Consider the following 19,967-nt stretch of genomic DNA (forward strand, 5'->3'; position numbering starts at 1 on the left):
TGGGGTTTAATGATTAACATGAATCTTTATGTAACAAGAAAGGTATAAAATTGTGTCTATTTTGAACGTCTGGTGAAGCCGAGATCTGGGTCCGGGGATCCCCAGCTCCCAGAGCTCTCAATAAAGCACCAAACTCAATCATTCTGTGATTGTGTGTTCTTTCCTACGCTAACACAGGCATAGTCCACGCTTGCTCTAATTAGTTGCACAATGCAATCTCCATCACACAGCTTAAATGTTCCACATCCTGGAACTTTAAACCATATTTTAATTTTATTATAATTGCATGTCCTTGGTCACTTTCCAACAGCAACTAGAAGTCCTCATTTCACAGGGAAACAAACAGGCAGAAAAGCAAGAAACGCCCAACATTAACACAGGATATTCCCCACCCAGTCATAAAAAGATCCACTTCCCTTTTTCTAGAATGAGTGTCTAAAAAGCAGATGAACTCTTGCAAAACTCTTTGAGGAGCTGAGTAAATACTGAAACATTCTGTTTGGTTAGGAATAAGTTAATTTTACTAACAAATTTTGGATTGCCTTGAAACTCAGCCAAGTTTCCTCCCTGCTGGATCTGTACTATTTTTAGAATACCTGTATTTGGGTGGTAACTAGGACCAAGCTTGCTAGCTACCACAAAATTCTAGTTCAGAAAGAAAACTCTTATCCCAAATATTTTATTCTCCTGAAATTTTTCAAAATAACACTTATGTCCTATTTCCAATTCTGTGAAAGTTTTGGAAAACTTGCTGCATCACACCCATAAATGTGAGAAAAATTCCAAGTGACCATATTGTATTTGGAAGGGACTGAAGCAGAGGGAGTTTGGGGAAGTCTGTGGAAGGTGGGTCTGAAAAAAAAGAGAACAATATGCATTTTTAGCACATATGAGAACTCTAGAAATTAGCTGAATTTTCAGAAGGGATTTCAAAAAGCGGCATTCTGTCAGGGGGTGAATAACTGCTCCGACATCAAGAGAACTGTTCGGGGATGTGCCAATGTAGCTGCTTTCCTGGGAGAGGATATGAACCATACCCCGTCTGGGGCACGGTTCAATAGCTGTATCAGACAACTGTGAACCCAGTTTTAAAAGGAAAACGACTTTGACTCACAGAATGAGATCTTTGTGAGTCTGTGGCCGCGCTGCAGCGCCGTGTGAGGGGACACGGAGGGCACGGGGCTGGCGGCGGGGCAGCGGCGCGGAGCTGGTGTGGTCCCCGGAAGGGCTGTGCGAGCACCGCCCGCGTCCCGCGGCATCACTGCGGTTCCGCGATTACGACACGGCCAAGTCTGGGCTCGGGGAGGGCACCGACGACTCCAGCAGAAGGGAACTCAATGATCTCAGGGTCTTTTCCAATCGAATTGCTTCTGTGAAGTGTCTCTGTGCTGAGCGTGCGGGAGGCAGCGAGGACAGTGCAGGGGCGGCACATGGGGCCACAGAGGGGTGTCAACAGAGGGAGAGCAGTGCGGGCAATGTAGGGACAGGGCCATGGGATGCTCCCGTCGCTGCCCCGCCCTGCGGCCTGGGGCGGGGCTGCCCAGGTGGCGGGGCCAGGCTCGGGTTACCTGGGCGGGCCGTCCCGTCCCGTCCCGTCCCGTCCCGTCCCGCCACACTTCCCGGCTGGCCCGGCCCCTCGACGGGAAGTGGGAGCGAGGGGCCACGCTGGGGCGGCCGAGCCATGGCTGTGCCCGCAGCAGCTCCGCTGCCCTGCCCGCTCCTCCTCGCCATGTTCTGGGTGGTGGCCCCGAGGACGGCGCCAGGTAGGAGCGGGAAGGGGCGGCGGGGCTCGGGACTGGCTTCTGGCTGCGCTCCGTGCCATCAGGCGCGGTGCCGGGGCTGGAGCGGCCGCTCCGGGCTCTCCCCGTGCGCGGGTCGGGCGGCTCGGCCGTGTCTCCGCGCACACGCGGGCATGGATGTAAGGGAAATACTTTCATTTTGTAGTAGAAATCATCCGAAGCTCGTCAGCCGTGTGCGAGGCAGCGCCGGCGGTGCACTCTGACCTGCCGCTTACCGGGAGCAGAGATGCTGAAAATCTGCTCTCCTCTTTCAGTAAGGCATCTCTTGGCAGGGTCGGCAGAAATGTTTTAAGCTCCATCTCCGTTTCCCGGGACTGTGTCCGCCTTAAAAGGCCAAACAGAACCCCCGCCCTCCTCCCGGTGCCTGTGTCTTACGGCGGTGCGGGAGCGGCTCCGCCGGGTGCGGGCACGCAGAGCCCCCCTCGACCTGTGCCTTCGCTCTTCCTTTAGTATTCCCGATTTTGGAAGCACGAATGTTTAGTTTTAGGAAAGATGTGTGCGTGTCTGAGAGGGCTTCATAAGGACACGGTGAATTATTAAAAAAATATGGATATTGATCTAATACCAATGTCCAACTATGACGGACAAAGACTCTCTAACAGTTTAAAGTTAGAAAGTGTATGTTTATTACGATGCCGGGCAGAGTGAGGGATAGCTCCCAAATACACACGCTCAATTTACAGATGATCACAGGGTCTTTTATGTACAGGAGTATTGAATACCCCAAGCACAAATGCATATTCATAACTCTGGTACATCCCATTCCCCGCTTTGTATGGTAATTAGCCCAAAAAGCTATTAAGCATGCGTAGTTTGTTCTTTGAAATGGGTCCGTGGTCTTTTTTATGGGGCGGGGTCTCAAAATGATGAAGGAAGATGGGTCTTCCTCTCTTTGACTTTTTAACCTTTAGTGTTACGTGACAGCTGAATTCTGTTTTTTCAGGACTGTTTGATTTATGATTGTATTGTATTGCATTCATGGGGTCTATTGATTATTCAGGATGCAAAAGCCTAGTTTGACAGCTTCCATGATTTATCAGTTCCTTCCATGATTTATCAGTTCCTTCAGTCTGGCTTCTGTTAACAAAAAGGAAGTCTAGCTACCTTATCTCAGCACTATCTATTTTGACTAAAGTCTTTAATTCTTCTAAATCAATGCTTCAATGGGCTCGAAGCTTTATTCTCTGCTCATGTTATCCAAAAACTCAGCTGCAGACATTAAAGAATTGTTATTTTTCAACTGTCTGCAATTCGGTTTATCACTATGAAATCAACTTTCAGAAAATGCAGGAGGACAAAATAAAAATATGATGAGTTTTTTACAACTTTACAACACTCACATGGTACTTGATGCAAAGGATTTGCTGGTGTTTCTTCGTTAGGGTTTGTAGAAAAAAAATGTTTTCTATGCCTCACCTAATCTCTGCTGGCTACTGCTGTGCTTCTTTTAGAAGCACCACTGTGTTTTTGCATTTTAAGAGTGAAATAACGGCTTGCCTACATTTTGTAGTTGGTCATTGAGTTTTTCTGCAAAATTGCTATAGAAATTTTAATAATGAGAGCATGAGACTATATTTTACACAGACAAAAGTATGAAATTGGCCTAACCTATGAATAAAAGCTGAATTAAAAACATTAAACCACAAGCTTCAGAATTCTGTAGATTAATCGAAAACCTACTAGATTTAAACTTTTTATGTTAATACAATTTACTGATTAATTTATAAACTTTGACTATTAGCACTTCTTTGTGTGGCTAGTAATCTGAAAACTTAAGTGCAATGGCTTCTAATCAAGCCTATTAGAAGAAAATGTTCAGAACTTTAGAATAGCAATTAGGGATGACATTTTTAATGGTTTGTGGCTATTGTAGGTAAAAGTTCAATCATGACAAGATGGAATGTTGGAGCTGTGTACTCTTGTTAAAAAACTTTTTTTTTTTTTACATGATCAAAAAGACGGTATTTGCAAACTTAATGCCCCAAGGCTGTTCCTAAGGCACGTCCAAAGTTTTTATTAGTGAAAGAGGTAATAGGCAAAGATGTTCTTGCTATGATCAGTTTTCTCATTGGATACTGTATTTTTGCAAGAACAAAAATTTCTCTTTTCTGCTCAAATAAAAATCCCCAAAATTTTAAGTATTCAAACAAACTTAGCATGTTCAGACTAAATCAGTGAATCTTTGTAATTATTCTCATTATCTCTGCAAGCATCCATTATCTGTGCATACACATGGATGGTAATGATGCTTGGTCTCTACCATTGCCTGTTCTTGAACTATGCAAAGGCCAGAGAGCTCCAGAAGTTTGATGGATTCCCTTCAAGATTTGGCTGCTCTGGCTTTCGGGAAATGTAAGATAATGATGTAATGGATGCTTTGAGCAGAATTCTTGCTCAAGGAAGCTCTTTTGCTTCTCTCTTCCCTCTTCCTTGTGCTAGCAGAAGGAAATGGGGCTGCACTGTGACCTGGATGGGGAAACTGATGTTGATGGAATTATTCTGCCCTTTTCCTATGATAACTCTTGAATGTTGGGATTGATTGAGCTTGGTTCCCTGGGACAGCAAGGCCTGCAGCACTAGCTGATATCTATTTGAAGTGTTTGTGAAACTATTGAGCAACAAGGGTACACTGTCCACGAACAAGTTATGGTGCCTCAGTGATGATACCTGGAGATACCCTGAGAAACAGCCTTGTTGGGCTTATGGTTCAGTATCTTCTCATAGTACATCTTAGAGTAACCCTTTAAAAAAACAAAATCCACTTTCACTTTCTTAGAGAATTCCCAATTGGTGGTGTTTTCTAGAATTAATGTCTGACATATTTTACTTTTTCCTGGAAGTTTGCCATTTTTTGTCATATTTCCCTTCTTTGTTTTCTAATATGCGTCCAAGCTGTGTGATGGGTCTTGAGTAGGCATTGACTCAGTGCACAAGATAAGGAAGGGTCAATGCACAAATGGATTAATCACTGCAACTGTCTCTGAGTTGTGGCCCTGCTCTGTTTCTCATTGGCTTTTGGGGAGGTGAAAAAATGTACCACTGAAGTGTGTCAGCAGCAAATTACTGCTTGTCCCACACTGGTTTTGCTCACTGTGCCGGAACATAGCATTATATTTTTAATAGGTAATTGAGAAAGTGATGTGGTTTCCTTGTTGTTTTTTAACATTCTTGCATTTGCAATTTTTTCTTTGCTTGCAATCTTTGCTTAAATTGTGCTTCTAACATACAGCTGTTGCTTGCAAGATGTAATCACTCGTCTTATTAAGGATTTCTCTTTAAAACTGTGCTGATGGATAACTTTTGGGGAGAACAAAGTATTAATTGCATCACAAAATGTATATACTGTTTTTACTAAAGTTTCAGCATGTGATTCATCTTCCCGCAACATGCAAAAGCTCAAGTACCACAACCACTATGTTGTTGCAGGCTACAATTTCTTAAAAATTACTTTTCAGTTAATTTGTGCATATTTAAATTAATTATGAGTTGAGGTAACAAGAATAATAGAAACACTTGAGTGGGCAGTACCTTATCTGATATCAAATATAATCTGACAAAGCTGAGAAGTTATTTGTGTTCTTTTCTGTCAGAGTTAAAAATCTGACAGTATTGCTAGTGATAAAGTGTGGGCCAACAGGATTGTTACACTGGTAACTTCTTTCTTCCAGGAGCAAAAATTCTTCTACCTCCATCCAACTTGAACTATTCATTTATCCATATCTGTACTCTGAACTGGACATGGAACCCTCCAGAGAACATCAGCAGTAGCTGCAACCTGGAGTATTCCAGTGACATTGTCATTAATGGGGTTCCTGAGGACAGAAGAGAGTACATCACCTCTTTAAACTCTGTGTTCCAGTAAATGTCTTAGTATTATACAACCCCATGTGGGAGAGCATATACACGTATATAAATACAATTTTAATATAGCATTTCATTCTTATAATGGGATCAAAACCTCAAAAATTAATCATACCAGCATATGGGATCTTCAGAAAAATCCGTCTGTTGCTCTCTGATAACTGAGTGCTGATGGTAACACAGAAGTACTGTAATAATAATGGGAAAAGTCTTGTTTCAGTATTTGCTTATGCAGCTTTCTAGAAAAATAGATACAGGGAATCTATATCCTTAAGAGTTAAATTGGAAATTGCAAAGGCTTTTCTCCTTTATCTCGGGTTGGTTTTCTCACCTGAGATTCAGGTTGTTTAAAGTCCTTGGCCCTCTAAAAGCCCCGAGTTGCGTTGGTACAAAGAAGCGGAGTCTTCAAGGCCTTGTTTTCTGGTTTCTCAAGTTGTTTATTATTTGATATCACAGAGTTTTTCTCCGCTCCCAGCCAAGGTCCGGACAGTGGCTGGGACACGAGGCGACTGCCCACCGATGGGACGTCACCTTACATTTATACAGATAATTACGTGTAGGTTATTTACTATTTCGTACCAATGCCTAGTGCTTACACTAAGAGGGTCACTTCTGCTTTGACCCAATTCACTCTAACTACCTTATATCATCACCACCCCAGAAGATGGAGGACGAGGAAGAAGGAGAGGGACACGAGGTACCACCCAAATTCCACCATCTTTTCCCCCATTTACCTCTATTTTAAAAATCCTAAAACTACTGAATTTTGCATGATCTACTGTGCTAAATTGCTATTTTCACTTCCTGGTGACTTGTAATTCCTCTCCTTGTGCTGGAAGTCCCTCCCATGGGCTAAAATCAAACTCGATGTTCTCCTGGGCTCTGTGCCAAGGTCTCCAACCCCCCTGGACCGGCTCCACACCCCCCTGTCCAGGGCTCAAATTCTCTTTCTCGGGTCCCAGGTCATCCAAAGGGATGTCCTGGACTCCAACACTTTACTTTGAACTCAGTTTAAAGAGACATGCAGATTTAGCTGTGGTTTGACAGCAGTGCATCTTTTGGAGGTAATGCCAAGAATTAACATTCCCCCATTTACCCTCTTCCTGCAATTACAGTTATTTATGGAGAGGTTGTGTTTTGAAGACAATATGGAGCATGTTTGTTGCCTGGAACAGAAGTCATATGAAGCATTAATTTAGAAGAATTAAGGACTTTAGTTAAACTAGATATTGCTGAGGTAAGATAGATAAGCTTCCCTTTGTTAACAGAAGCTGGATTTAAGGAACTGATAAATCATGAAGCCTGTCAAAATAGGCTTTTGCATCCTGACTAATCAATAGACTCCAAGAATACAATACAAACATAAATCAAACAGTCCTGGAAAAACAGTATTCAGCTGTCACGTAACACTAAAGGTTAAAACGTCAAAGCTGAGGAAGACTCAACTTCCTTCATCATTTTTGAGACCTCGCCCCATAAAAAAGACCACGGACCCATTTCAAAGAACAAACTACGCATGCTTAGTAGCTTTTTGGCTAATTACCATACTAAGCGGGAATGGGATGTACCAGAGTTATGAATATGCATTTGTGCTTGGGGTATTCAATACTCCTGTACATAAAAGACCCTGTGATCATCTGTAAATTGTGCGTGTGTATTTGGGATCTATCCCAAATGTTGCCCTGCGTCGTAATAAACATACACTTTCTAACTTTAAACTGTTAGAGAGTCTTTGTCCGTCATAGTTGGATATTGGAATTATAACAATATCCATATTTTTTTTAATAAATCACATAGAACTCGTTTATTTTGGACTTTTGTTTTCTGTGTTAGATAGTTTGCAGCCCAGATGTGTTCCTTGTAGTGGATTAGCTGCTGTTTGGTCAGGGCATTGCCATGGTGCCCATTGCTATGGGCTGTAGGACAAGTATTTTTACTATTTATTGCCAGTAAGAAAATAAATCTGTAATTCCAAACCCTGGGAATTTTAAGCCTTTGGTAGATGCCAGCTGTGGGGGAGGCAGTGCTGCTATATGGTTACAATTGATATGATGCCTCTTGAAGCAGTCCTTTGTTGTTGAGCCCTGTTACAGTCTTACAGCCTGATGCTTGCATTGGCCTCTTCATGCTAACCACTATTTTTTTCTCACAGCTCTAGGATATTCTGGACATGAGTAGGGATGTGGTTTGGCCATTTTGGATGAAGCATTGAGCAACCTGCTCTAGCAGAAGGCAGGAACCCATGACGAGGGGGTTGGAACTAGATGATCTTTAAGCTCCCTTCCAGCCCAAACTGTTTTATGATTCTGTGACTGTGGTTTTGCAAACAACTGAGCTGATTTAATGTCACTACTAAAAGGGTGATGCTTCATTTTGACACTAATGATCTCTAATAATCTTCACTGGACCTTGAGATGAGCCAGTTGAACCTGCTGACACAGCAGAAACCTATTTACCTATTTTGATTGATTCATTAACAAATCAACAAGTAGAAAATCTTGGTTAAAGAGCTGAATGAGTTTGTGGAAGGGTCTAATAGATATTATGGCCATCAGCAATGAAAGAACTGAGGGTCAACAGTTTCACAGGACAGGATGAAACAGGCTGTACATCTTACTGCATCTTTTTGCTCATAGAACCTGTTGGAGCTTAGGAATTTTTTTAAAGGAATTTTTCTCCCGTTTGTTGCTAAGAGATGATAACGACTGGTACTTAAGAGAGACAAAAGAAGTGGCCAAGGTGGGGGGAAGGAGTGCAGCTGGCTGCAGCCCCTTAGCTGGGGGCTTTTCTCTTGGGAAGGTCAGAGATACTTCACCATTTTGGCTGTGGGATGGGCTGAGCACCGAGCTCTCTCTTGTTCTTGGGATCACAGCCTGTGGTCGCAGTGGGAAGAATTCACTACCACTGAGGAGTTCCGTCTCCCACTATTTTCTCCTACCGTGAGTGAGGCTCTGCTCATGGGAGTGGCCATTGAACTGGGACCTTATTAACACCTAATCTCACTGGAAGGGACCCTCACCATCTACTTGGGTGCTTCAGGGAAAACCTGGGACCCTGAGCCCCTTCCCTGTAGCCCTGGTTTGTGCCTGAGATGTTTGGTTTTCTGAAATTCCCTTCCCAGGGAATTTTCTGTAAACAAGAGACATGTTTTGGTAGTGGCAAAATTGTTAATATATTTTCTCTAGGAGGGGCTTCTTTTTGATGTCCCTCTGGTCTGACCAATGTGATTGAAGAGGTCTGTCTTCTTGTCACCAATCAAATTGGTCTGTGTAAAATAGTATAAAAGGGGAAACACTTCCCAAGAATAAAGAAGTCATTTTCAGCCTTCTGAAGTCGTAGTCTTTGTGTCATTGTGGTGTACTACAGTGTCACTTCTCCCTCCGAGGGAGCCTCTCCCAGCTGTGTTTGGGAGCCCAGCTGCTGCTGCCCAGCCCTGCCGTTCCTCTGCTGCTGGTCCAGGTTTTTCACTACAGTGTAACTCCACACTCCCTGCCTGCTGGGACACCTTGTGGCTCCTGCTACAGCTAGAGTTTCTGATACATTGCGTTTGCCACCCCGGGGTGTGCCCATCTCTGCCGTCCCAGCTCCACTCCGAGGTTCCTGCTGCAGCCCATTTCACCATCCAGAGGGGCACTGACACTGGCTGCCCCTGGGAATTTGCAAAGGAAGCTGCTTTTTTCTCTCTCCCACCAACTCGCCTGCCATTACCGTGTGAGGGAGATGCGGCTGAGCTCGCGCCACAGTGCCCCCTGCAGGTGTGGGAAAATCATTGCATGGCCCTGCCTGGCCAGGAGCCAGCAGCACCCCTGCCGGCTGTGAGCGGAACTGCACCGCAGGGTAAGGTGCCGCAGCTGAGAGAGGCTGTCACTGAGTTTGTGTTCTGTTCCTTGGTGCTGCCGCTGCTGGTGTTTGTTTGCATTGTTTTACATATACATACCAGTAAAGAACTGTTGTTCCCTTTCCCTGAAAGCCCCATTATTTTGGAGTTACAATAATTTGGTGGGAAGGGGACCACATTTTCTATTCCAAGGGAGGTTCCCACCTTCCTTGCCAGACGCCTGTCTTTCAAACACAGACAAACCTAATCTGTACATTTGTTTGATTTCTTTGCCCTCTCATTGGTGCCAATATTTATTATTTTTATATATGCGTGGTTACAGCATTCTTTGGCCATAACAAAGATATTTGCTTTGTATCCAGTTTCCAGTTAACTAAAAGGCATCCTCCTAGCCCAAGAAAAGATGCTCAAGAAAGCGTGTGATAAAAGGGTGAGCCGTTTTCTCACACAAACATACTCAAAATGGAAGATCATGAGCTACTTGGGCTTGATGAGGTGTCACTGCTTTTAGTAGCCATTTATGGGTTTGTTTTGGTAGGTTTTTCTTTTGCTCCTTAAATCATCCAAACTCATCTCACTCCTTTTTGGTTGTGTCTTCAAATGTTCTTCATTATCTTGGTCATGCCCTCGTGTGCACACACACAGAAAGGTGAAAGTCAGATCTGTAAGCGCCTGTTTATACAGCTGTAGTATAAGCATGCTTATTTTGCATTATCCATTAAGACTTATTCTAGGATCATTTTCCCCTATGTTATACTTATTTCTTGATTTCTGTGTAGCCTTTGCTTATGACTGTAGGTCACAGGGGTAGGAGTAGTTTTTCCTTGTGAGTTCTGACTGCGCCTGAGAAAGAAAAAGCAAAGCCAAGTGATGCTGAATCTTCCCACAGTCAGACACTGGTTTCCTTTGGCTTTGAGCTGTAGTCTTTCTGAAGGGCTGTAATATACCCTTACACTGGCAGGAATTCCTGTGTGTCTGAGATGGTATGACAAATGTTTTGGTTTTCTTCCCCCTATCTAAACCCAGGAATGGAGTAAGAGCTACTTCCATGTGACGGATGCACACTTGAATGAGGAAATGCACCTCAGAGTGAGAAGTGAATGCAAGACTGACAACACCAGTGAGCCCAGCCCCTGGGTGGAGACCTCCCTTCTGCCAGAAGGTAACACCAGCAGTGGCCAGACCCCTCTTGGCCTGAGGAGACATGGCTTTTTCTTTGCTCTTTTAACAAGAAATCATAAAATACATCATAGAGAAATACCAGACACAAGGGCTGGTTTTATTAATAGAGCTTAAACAGAATTATTATACCACCTGTAAACACAACTGGGGTCTTCTGATGCTTAAAGTCTTCTGGACAAGCTTGTAAAATTGAAGTGCTCTTCCAAAACAGCAGTGTGGTTCGTGTTATTTCTCTTCTTCCTGCTGTGTGGTGGATGTGGGATAAGAGATAGCTTAGACTCCATTAAGCCTGCTGCCTTCATGACTAACATCTAAGTCAGTTTATTTTGTATGATTTTTCCATATAAACAGAAGTCCATAAAATAACCCTACAATTGTCCATGTAGGAGGGAGGAATGTAGCAAATTTAACAACTTGTTGAATAAATTACTCAAGTAATTGTAACAGGGTTCTCTCTTTTTCAGAAGAGATGAGTGGGGTCTACAAAGCTTAGCAAAATTAATAGAGAAAAAGTATTTTTTGTTTCTTAGCATGCAGAAGTAAGGGGTCCACAGCAAAATTGTTAGAAAGCAGACTTTAAAGAGTGGTGTATTTTGCTGAATGCTTGAAGTTCGGATGTACAGCAAGAAAATGAACCTCTTGCCTAAAAGTCTGTCTTAACCCAGGAGCATGACTTGACGTGGATGAAAACCATGTGGTTGGGAGAATCAGACCTTATCAAGCCTGTGTGTGTGTCTGCCAGAAGGGTTCTGGAAAATCAGGGAAGCAGATCATTAGGACAGCATGCACTAAACAGGCTGGGGCTTTTAAAAGTCTCTTTGCAGGTAAAATATTTTTGTATACTTCTTGGAATAGGAAAACCTGTTTCATTTCCCTGTACTCTTAGTTGCTGCTTCAGGGAGAATGCAAGCTCGGACTTTCAAAGTAGACCCGCGTTTAACATACATTTAGTTTTTAGTTCATGGAGATGTTGCTGCTTGTTACAAGGAAAGAGTATCCAATACAATGTAATATGGTAATACAGTGTGAAGAACTCATACAGAAATGCATGATTGAATATGAAAGACTTTATTCCATAATTGCTCTGGCTGGGCAATCCATTGACCTATTCACAATTGCTAAGTACTCATTTGTATTGATGTGACTTGAGTTTCCAAATGTTAAATTTGATGTCTAAAGGTATATGAGTTTCAATTAAAAAGTCAGCTTACCTAGTGTTGCTTTTGTCAATATTTAAGATTCAGAGGTATTTCCATATTCAGAATACCAAGCAACTAATATTGTATCTGGAGAAGATAAAAATAGTCAGCCTTTAATTATGGTTGACATTGATGGCTTTAATAGCATTTCGCTTTGTTATAGTTTTCTCTGTAATTACCAGCTACTTTGACTTATTTTTAAAGTACATGTAGATTAATAGAAATATATATTTTCCTGACTCAATTACCTTGTCCTTAGCATCTGGTAACTCTAAGTAACAATTCAGGCATGGTGAACGCTGCGATTTGCTGTTGTGATTGGCTTGCCTCTAGAAGCTACTCTGCTGAGATTTCAGCCATTGCAAGCTCTAAACAGCTGGAATTCATAATTTGTTGTGCTGAACAGGCAGTGTAGTCTGAGAGGTAACCAGCCCATTTCTGCCTTCCAGTTTCAGTTATGTAGAATGAAATGCTTTACTTCTGGAAACAGCGGAGAAAACTTGGACAAAATAAATCTTAGAGAACATTTCCAACTTGCCTTGCAGGTATTCCGAGTACTGCTGCTGTTGACTTGAGCTGTGTTTGGCACAATTTGGAGTACATGGCTTGTACCTGGCATCCTGGGGAGAATGCAAGCAGTGACACCAACTACACTTTGTTCTACTGGTTCGTAGGAGATTTGTATTCCCAGCTCTAAAGTGCTCCAGGACTAATCTTTAGTTTTACATGACACATTCCACTTGTCTGCTTCCTGTTGCTTTGAAAGTTCCCAGGGCATTGTGTCCAAGTTACTGCTCAGTCCCATCCAATAGAAAACTTCACCATTGAAGGGGCCAGAAGCTGCTACGGCCAAGACTTTTTGGGAAGTCGATAGAACTATTTTGCGTCTGCTTCTGTAGCCCATATTAGCATAGCTGCTATTGCTTTCTATATTTTTCTAATTGGGCACTTGATTCAAAGAGGGAATAATTAAGAACTAAGCTAGACTAATGTATTAATTGCTTTCTTTGCAGTCCAACAAAATGGGCTGTTTAATTTAGGATCACTCACTAATGTACGTGTCAGTTCATAAACCATTGGGAAATGGTATGAAAGCATTAATAACTCTTAGTAGTACTTCTGTTTGCATCTTCAATGTTGTAAATAACTGATTCACCTTTAAAACTATGAAGAACATCTTTTTATCATCATCCCCGCTGGCCAGTGGACAGCCATACATTGTGTCTTGTTCCAAAGGAACACTTGTGGAGCCAGCTCTTGGCATTGATAGCTGTACATGCTAATCTATGCATACTTCTGCACCTTGATGAGGCTTGTGAAATGCTGGATTGCATTAGCTTCAGTAGAAATGGTGGAGTAGTTTTAAATTAGCTTTCTGTTTTATTTGAGCTAACTACATAAACTTTTTGCTCTTCTTCTCCAGTGGCAGTCTCTCAGGCCAGCTGTTCAAGTCAGGGCATTTGAGCAGCAAACAGCAGAACACCTGCTGTTTCCGTTAAACATGGGGGGACTATTTGATCCCTGTCTAGACTGCTACTCAAACCTTTGTTACAAGAACAGGACCAATGCAGGGTTGAAGATCTGAATTTCTGGCTATAGGGATACTTACTGGAATAATGCTTTAGATTTGAGCTAGATATTTTCAATCTGTCCTTAATTTTAATGGAAGATGTAACTGCAGTGACTTTAAAGTGTTTTGCTTCATGCTGCTTTGAAAGAATAATAATTTTTAGATTTTAAAGCCAAAAACTAATAAAACACTTCAGTTTTAGACTAAAAGATACATTTTCCACAATGCCAGTGAGGTGGGTTTTTTTGGTTTTGTTTTTATTGAGAGGAAAGGCTACTGGTGTATTTTAATTGAGGCTTGGGCAACAAAGAGAAGCAAGGAAGAAGTTTGTCTTCCTAACTTGTCTATTATTGGAAGGGAATACTGACATTTTGAAAGGCAAATCAGGTAAATAAGTGAAACTCAACAGTCTCAAGAGCTGCAATACTTGAGGCAGAGCTAAAGGAGATTGATCAGCTCATTCCATCACAGAGGTGAAACTGTTGACAAGAAGTGGTCCAAATTAATTTGTTTTCTAAATATTCTTTATTCCTTGGAATTGTTCTCCCATATGGAAAATGTGAACAAAAGCTGACAGCAGTTGTTCTCTTTGATATAAAGCAAACCTGCCTCTCTTTCTGCTCCTTGGCACTCTTCACAAAAACAATACTCTTTCTAAAGCTTGAGATAAATGAGAGGCTGCTTACTTTGCTTAGCTTTACTTTTTTATATGCTATAGCATAACTTTAATACAATATCAGTCTTTAGAATTTGTAACACACTTATAAACAAGCCTTCCCCTTGCTGTCCTTTTCTTCTGAAGTTTACAAGAATAATTTTATTCCTCTAGGTTTGATGGCTTACAAAACCCTAAGAAGTGTAACAACTCCTCTGTAGACCAAGGAATCTTTGAATGCATTTTCAATCTTACATTCCCAAAAGTCGCCAGTACTTACCCTGCTATAAGTATTTTGATTACAGATGATTCTGAAGAAATTAGGCCTGTGTGTGCAAGTAAAAATCCTACCACCCTTGGTAAGTTTAACACCACATCATAAAATTATAATTAAAATAAGAAGTTTGGTAGTATATTGTTGTGTTTGAGAAACTTTCACCTCATAAAATATGGATGAGACAATGAGATTAGATGCTCCTTTCTTCTACTGACCTTTGATTTGAAATTATATAAACAAGAGTTTGTTTTCTGTGGGGTGGGTATCTGGGGGGGAGGGGTAATTTTCTATTAACTTCTACTTTTATTCTTTAGTTGGATTTACTCTTTTATTTACTTACTGGTGCTAACTTTTTCCTCTTTTTCTTCTTAATGTGGTGTAAGTGTAATATTCTGCAATACAGGACTGAACAATTTTTGTAATCAGTAAAATAGACTTTTGAACTAATTATTCCATTTTGCATTTCAGTAAAACCTGCCACACCAAGACAATTAACATTGTCAAAGACTAATGATAGAATTGATGTAAAATGGAGTGAATCGGAAACTTTTCCAAAAAGTTGTTTACACTATGAAGTTAAATGTTGCACTGGTGATTTGGACATTGGTCAAATCATTCCAGTAAGTTTACATTACTAATTTGTTTTTCTGTGAATTTTTGGTAGTATTTCCGGTTGAAAATGAGCAGTTGCATGTGAATGAGTCAGGTGCCAGAGCTGGAAGTGCTGTGTGAATGTAGAATTTTCCTCTCATACTATAGGTTTATGTTAGTAAAAGCTGTACATCAAAATTCATGCAAGTCTTATGAATCCTTCCCATCATTTGTTAGGGCAATTTGTTAGTGTCTGAGAACAGTCTGATAAAGGACAATTTACTAAACTATGTACTATAGGAAATGGTGCCTGTATGCTTCTCAGGCATATGGACTTTGATGTCTTGGTGTTGGGTTTTTCCTGCTGTTGGTCTGTGTGGTCATGTGGCAACTTTGGTCTTGAATGCTGTGACCTGATTGCCCTAAAGAAAAATCAACTGTTGGTGCACACAAGAACAGTGAATCTCATACAGAAAAGCAAGGGGATAAAGACTGAGGATGGAGGGGGAGAAAGAGGTATGCAGACTCTCAAATACACTGATTTTAGTGTACATATAAAAAACATTGAGTTCAGTGTCTGGATGGACTCATGCTATATGTCCATAGCCAAACTGAATGTACTGTTTGATGAGAATGGAAAAAACAGCATGATAAATTTCAAAGTGAGTGACAGTCTTCTCCTGTGGAGCATATTTAGTTGTTTATTCTATCTCAAACTCGAATGCTAGCAACATTCTCCAGGAAACTGGCATTTTGGATAAAAAATAAGTGCAGTTAGATCCTATCTAGTGTTTGCTCTTCTCTGCAGACGCATCACAGAACACTTTGGTATGGTCAAAGTTATGCTGCCCTGACAAGAAGGGAAGGCAGGGTAAATCACAGATATTTCTCAGAAGAAGGAAAAAAAATATTAAAAAAGGCTCTGTTCCAAATGTTAAATCTTAGTTTAATCATAGATGCCAAATGCTGCATGACAGATGTAGCAGTGAATGAGATTAAATCTTAGCTTTGGAATGTGCATTTAGGCCCTCTGTGCTTGTTAATTGCCACTATGTCCTATTTTTAATGAGGTTTCATAGTCATAAAAAGGTCTTCCATCAAAACATTCAGAATACATTAGCTGCACAGTGTAAATAGGCTTGGAAGTGACTGAGAATATGTTGGTAATTGAACAAAGCAAATTACCTTTTCTTTTTTTCCCTAGTCTGAAACAAATTGTGTCAATTGCTGGCATTGATGCTAATAGCAAGTACACCTTTAAAGTGAGAGCAAAACCAAAGCATGAGTGTTACAATAACGATTTCCATAGTGACTGGAGTGAAGAAAAGAGCATTGATGAGAGCACTTGTCCCTGCATTGTGTTACACTTTACTCTTCATCTGTAAGGCATTTAATACCTTTTTGTCTGCTAAATAAATGGGAGTCAAAGATCATCATCTTATGTACCTATTTAATTTTGAGTGAAAAGAGGGCAGAAGAGCTCTAGTCCTTCAGCAGCACCACCAGTCCCAGCCTGTGCTGCTGTATATGTTGATAGTGGTGTCATTTGCATAACTATGCAACGTCCAGTGTAGCAAATTTTTCAGCCCTGAGTCTTTCTCATTTGCATTTCCTTGCCAAACACATCTATATTATAATCCCATCTTTGAAAAATGAGCCTGCCTTTGCCTATAAAATGCTAGTGTACTTGAAAAAGCACTGTCTATGAACAAATTGGAGAATTAACCATTTTGTTGTCATTATTCCTAAAAAGCCTCTCAAAGCATCCTTAAGTTTCTACAATTTCTGTTTTCCAGGTGAGAAGAAGGACTCTACAATCTATGTTGTTCTAATAATTACCATTCCATTAATAGTAGCAGTTTCTACAATAATTCTACTAGTTTATCTAAAAAGGTAAATAATGATCTCCCTACATTTGCTTCTGTCTTTGTCAAGAGTGAAAGTTATTTAGAATCAGTGTGTCAATGTTCCCCTTTTCTTTTGTTTTGGGGAGTAAAAATAAGAAATGGGTACAGTTGCACAGAGAATGAAGGCTGGTCAGTGATGACAAAGTTGACTCCACAAATTTTCTTGACTGTACCCAAACATGATTTTGACATTTTAAAATGATTTTGTGATTTTTAAGTGATTTTTAAATTAATATATCTTTCATCTAATTTTTTTTTAACTTCATGAAGGCTGAAGATATTAATTCTTCCACCAATTCCAGACCCTAGAGAAATTCTTAAGTGCATGTTTGGAGAGCAGAACAAGGATTCCCAGGTTAGTAAGAAGCTGTTGGGCCAACAAATCTATTGAGCTGGGATCTCTAGGCTTGCAGTTTTCTTTTTCCTATGTCTGTCTTATAAACTGTGTGTAAGTATATCATATGAAGATTAAGTATTTACAATACCAGGAATTGTTCAGAAACAATTACCCAAAACTTAGATTCCCCCCGCCCCCCACCAAACTGTATGTACTTTTCTAGTTAGATTAGTAGAATTTCATTATTCTGTTACTCCAGACTGCTAGTCCCCTAAATTTGTTTCAGGTTGAGGTTTTTTGGGAGGCAGTTTTCTGATTGTCAGGCTTCTTTTGCGTTGTGGGTTTTGGTTTGAGGATTTTTGATTGTTTTTGCAACTCCATTAAGTGACTTCTATTGAACATTCATGTCTTTTTCTGCTACTTAATCATATTTATGATGCTGAATGGAGCTATTTGTGTTTGACTTCCAGAAACTAACATTTTTAGCACTCTCACATTTATCAGTCTGTTAGCTAGGAAGTAAATCAGACATATAGCTTCTTGTTGGCAAAAGAACAAAAACAGCTATAGTTATTTCAAGTTGTCCTGGTTTAGGGCAAATTTGGGAGGAAACCTCCGAATGGGGTTCTTCTGGAGAGCAAACACAAATGGCCTCTCCTGCTAGCCAGTCCAGGAAAAGAACTTCCTCAGAGAAAAGTGGAAAAAACTATTTATTTAGCAAAAAAATGCCCACAAGCATAAAGAATGGACAATATGAAACAACAAAACTTCTCGCTGCTCCGAAGAGTGATGGCAAAACTGAGGAAGTCCTTGCCATGAGTGTAGCTCAGCTCACTCAGTCTCCCACCAGTCCCAGTCCCTCTGGAGGTCCAGGCCTTGGTGGGCCGCAGGTGAGAGCCCTCAGTCCTCCTCTGGGTTTTTTTCAGTCCAGAGCAGATTTAAGCAGTCCCAAGAAAAAGGAAAAAAAACCAGTCCAGGAAGCCTCTTTGCCTCAGCTAGTTAAACTAACTAAAAGCAATAAACCCCTTCTGTCTGGCTGCTGTCCGTGGATCCGATGAACACACAGAGTCCGAAGAAAAACGTGTAGGAGTGAAGGCTGTTTTTCAAAACAAACTGTGTGCTTCTTCTTTCCCTGCTCTGCTCTCAGAACCAGTCTTAAAGGCACAGAACTCAACATACAGCACACACAGAACAGACGATTGGTGATACAAGTATCATAACATCACCCTAGGACACAATCGTTGGTTGATGAAAGACTTGCAGTGGTGCCTTATTTCAGGGAAAATAAACATAATACCCATTAAGAAGACTTATTTCTAAATAAATCTCTCTCAGTAGCCCTTTATAAAAATCCTAAGAGAAGTACACTGACAAGACCTAATTCAAACCTTGACATGAGGTGGTGAATGTTGTTCTCCCAGATGGGACTCTTGGCCACGAGGGCCGTAACTGTGGTAGCTGTTACACTTTGTTGTGCTTTCACAAATGTTTTGTTACTGCCCAAAGTAATTTTCTCTGTGTGCTCAGTGAAAACTCTACAAAGTGTGTACATGTTCAGTTCTCCATCCTGCTGCCTGAACTTCACCCATTGGCTGTAGTTGGAAGCACCCTTAAGGTGAGGACCAACCTTCAGTTCCTCATATCCAGAGGACATCTCTTCTGTCAGCCAGGCCTTAGCCATGGCTCTAAAAAGCACCATTTGTTGCCCAGCTACCTTGACTTTTCATCATAATACAGGGTATATGTTGTGGAACAGGGATCCGTCTTACTGGGTTGGAAAAGCAACACTCGCCATAAGGAAATGCTATTAAAAATGTTGTTCCTCTCTTTCAGAGCTCTGCAAAGGATGATCTCATGTAAAAGCAAGGGAAACCCTTAAAATAATGGGAAGTTGGACAAGAGCAAACATAGATCCAATCACTATGATTAATGCTATGTTCTCTGTTTATTTCATCTAAAATGGCAGGTTATATACACTTCTATATAGTTTACAATTGCAGTTACATTTTCATTGGCATACAGCACAGGAAAAATGCAAACAAACATTGTTTTACTTGTTCCTTAAGGTGGCTATAGTGTTCACACTAATAACTATACTTATTAACCTTTAGAAAACCCACTGTCCCTCGTTAACACCTTAACATCTAATTTCTAACTGCACCACAAGCCTCACAGACTAATTTCTAACTGTGCCACAGGCTTCACAGGCCTCAGAGTGAGGCCCAGGCTGGGATAGTTCAAACCTCATTCCAAATATAAATCATGCCCTCGTTCTCTAAGAAACTCTTACACCCATGAATGCTTTTTACAGGTTAATTATAGAAGAAGAAATTCATTCTTTAATTTTAACAGAAACTTCAGAGAGCACTAATCCTGAAAAAGATAACAGGTAGACTGCTTTATCAGTGAAAGAGGAGGAAGCTGATTCCTGCTCCCATACCTCAGGTGACTGTAGATGTGAAGAGGCCTGTGAGATATTGGCCAGCTCTGACCTCACTGGCTGCCTCTCTGGTGCACAGAAGATGCATCACTAACAGTGGCTGGTTTTCCATCTCTGCCAGAAATACTCATCTGAGTTCAGTCAAGATGAGCATGTACGTAATTTCATGTGACTGTACTGTGGATTCCCTGTCCTGGCTTCAGCCAGCTCTGCCCTGTTACTTGTCGCTTGCACTTGTGTTCATGCGTCACACCAGGCTGTCAGGCTTTTTCTTTTTTGGAGCAAGCACTGTGACTTCTCTGAAGTATCTG

General features: G+C 41.1%; 1 protein-coding gene across 1 annotated transcript; it reads left to right on the forward strand.

Moving 5' to 3' along the window:
- Positions 1-1,681: 1,681 nt before the first annotated feature.
- On the forward strand, positions 1,682-19,751 carry LOC310922277 (interleukin-13 receptor subunit alpha-1-like; the record flags this gene model as incomplete). Its single annotated transcript, XM_083882723.1, is given in 11 exon segments — positions 1,682-1,763; positions 5,468-5,625; positions 10,525-10,660; positions 12,425-12,545; positions 14,279-14,463; positions 14,850-15,001; positions 16,177-16,187; positions 16,189-16,307; positions 16,769-16,865; positions 17,150-17,238; positions 19,497-19,751. Coding segments are annotated over 11 exon segments (1,263 nt in total). The 3' UTR covers positions 19,610-19,751.
- Positions 19,752-19,967: the final 216 nt, after the last annotated feature.

This window comes from Zosterops lateralis (assembly GCF_965231275.1).
Source record: "Zosterops lateralis genome assembly, chromosome: W".
Taxonomy (NCBI): domain Eukaryota; kingdom Metazoa; phylum Chordata; class Aves; order Passeriformes; family Zosteropidae; genus Zosterops; species Zosterops lateralis.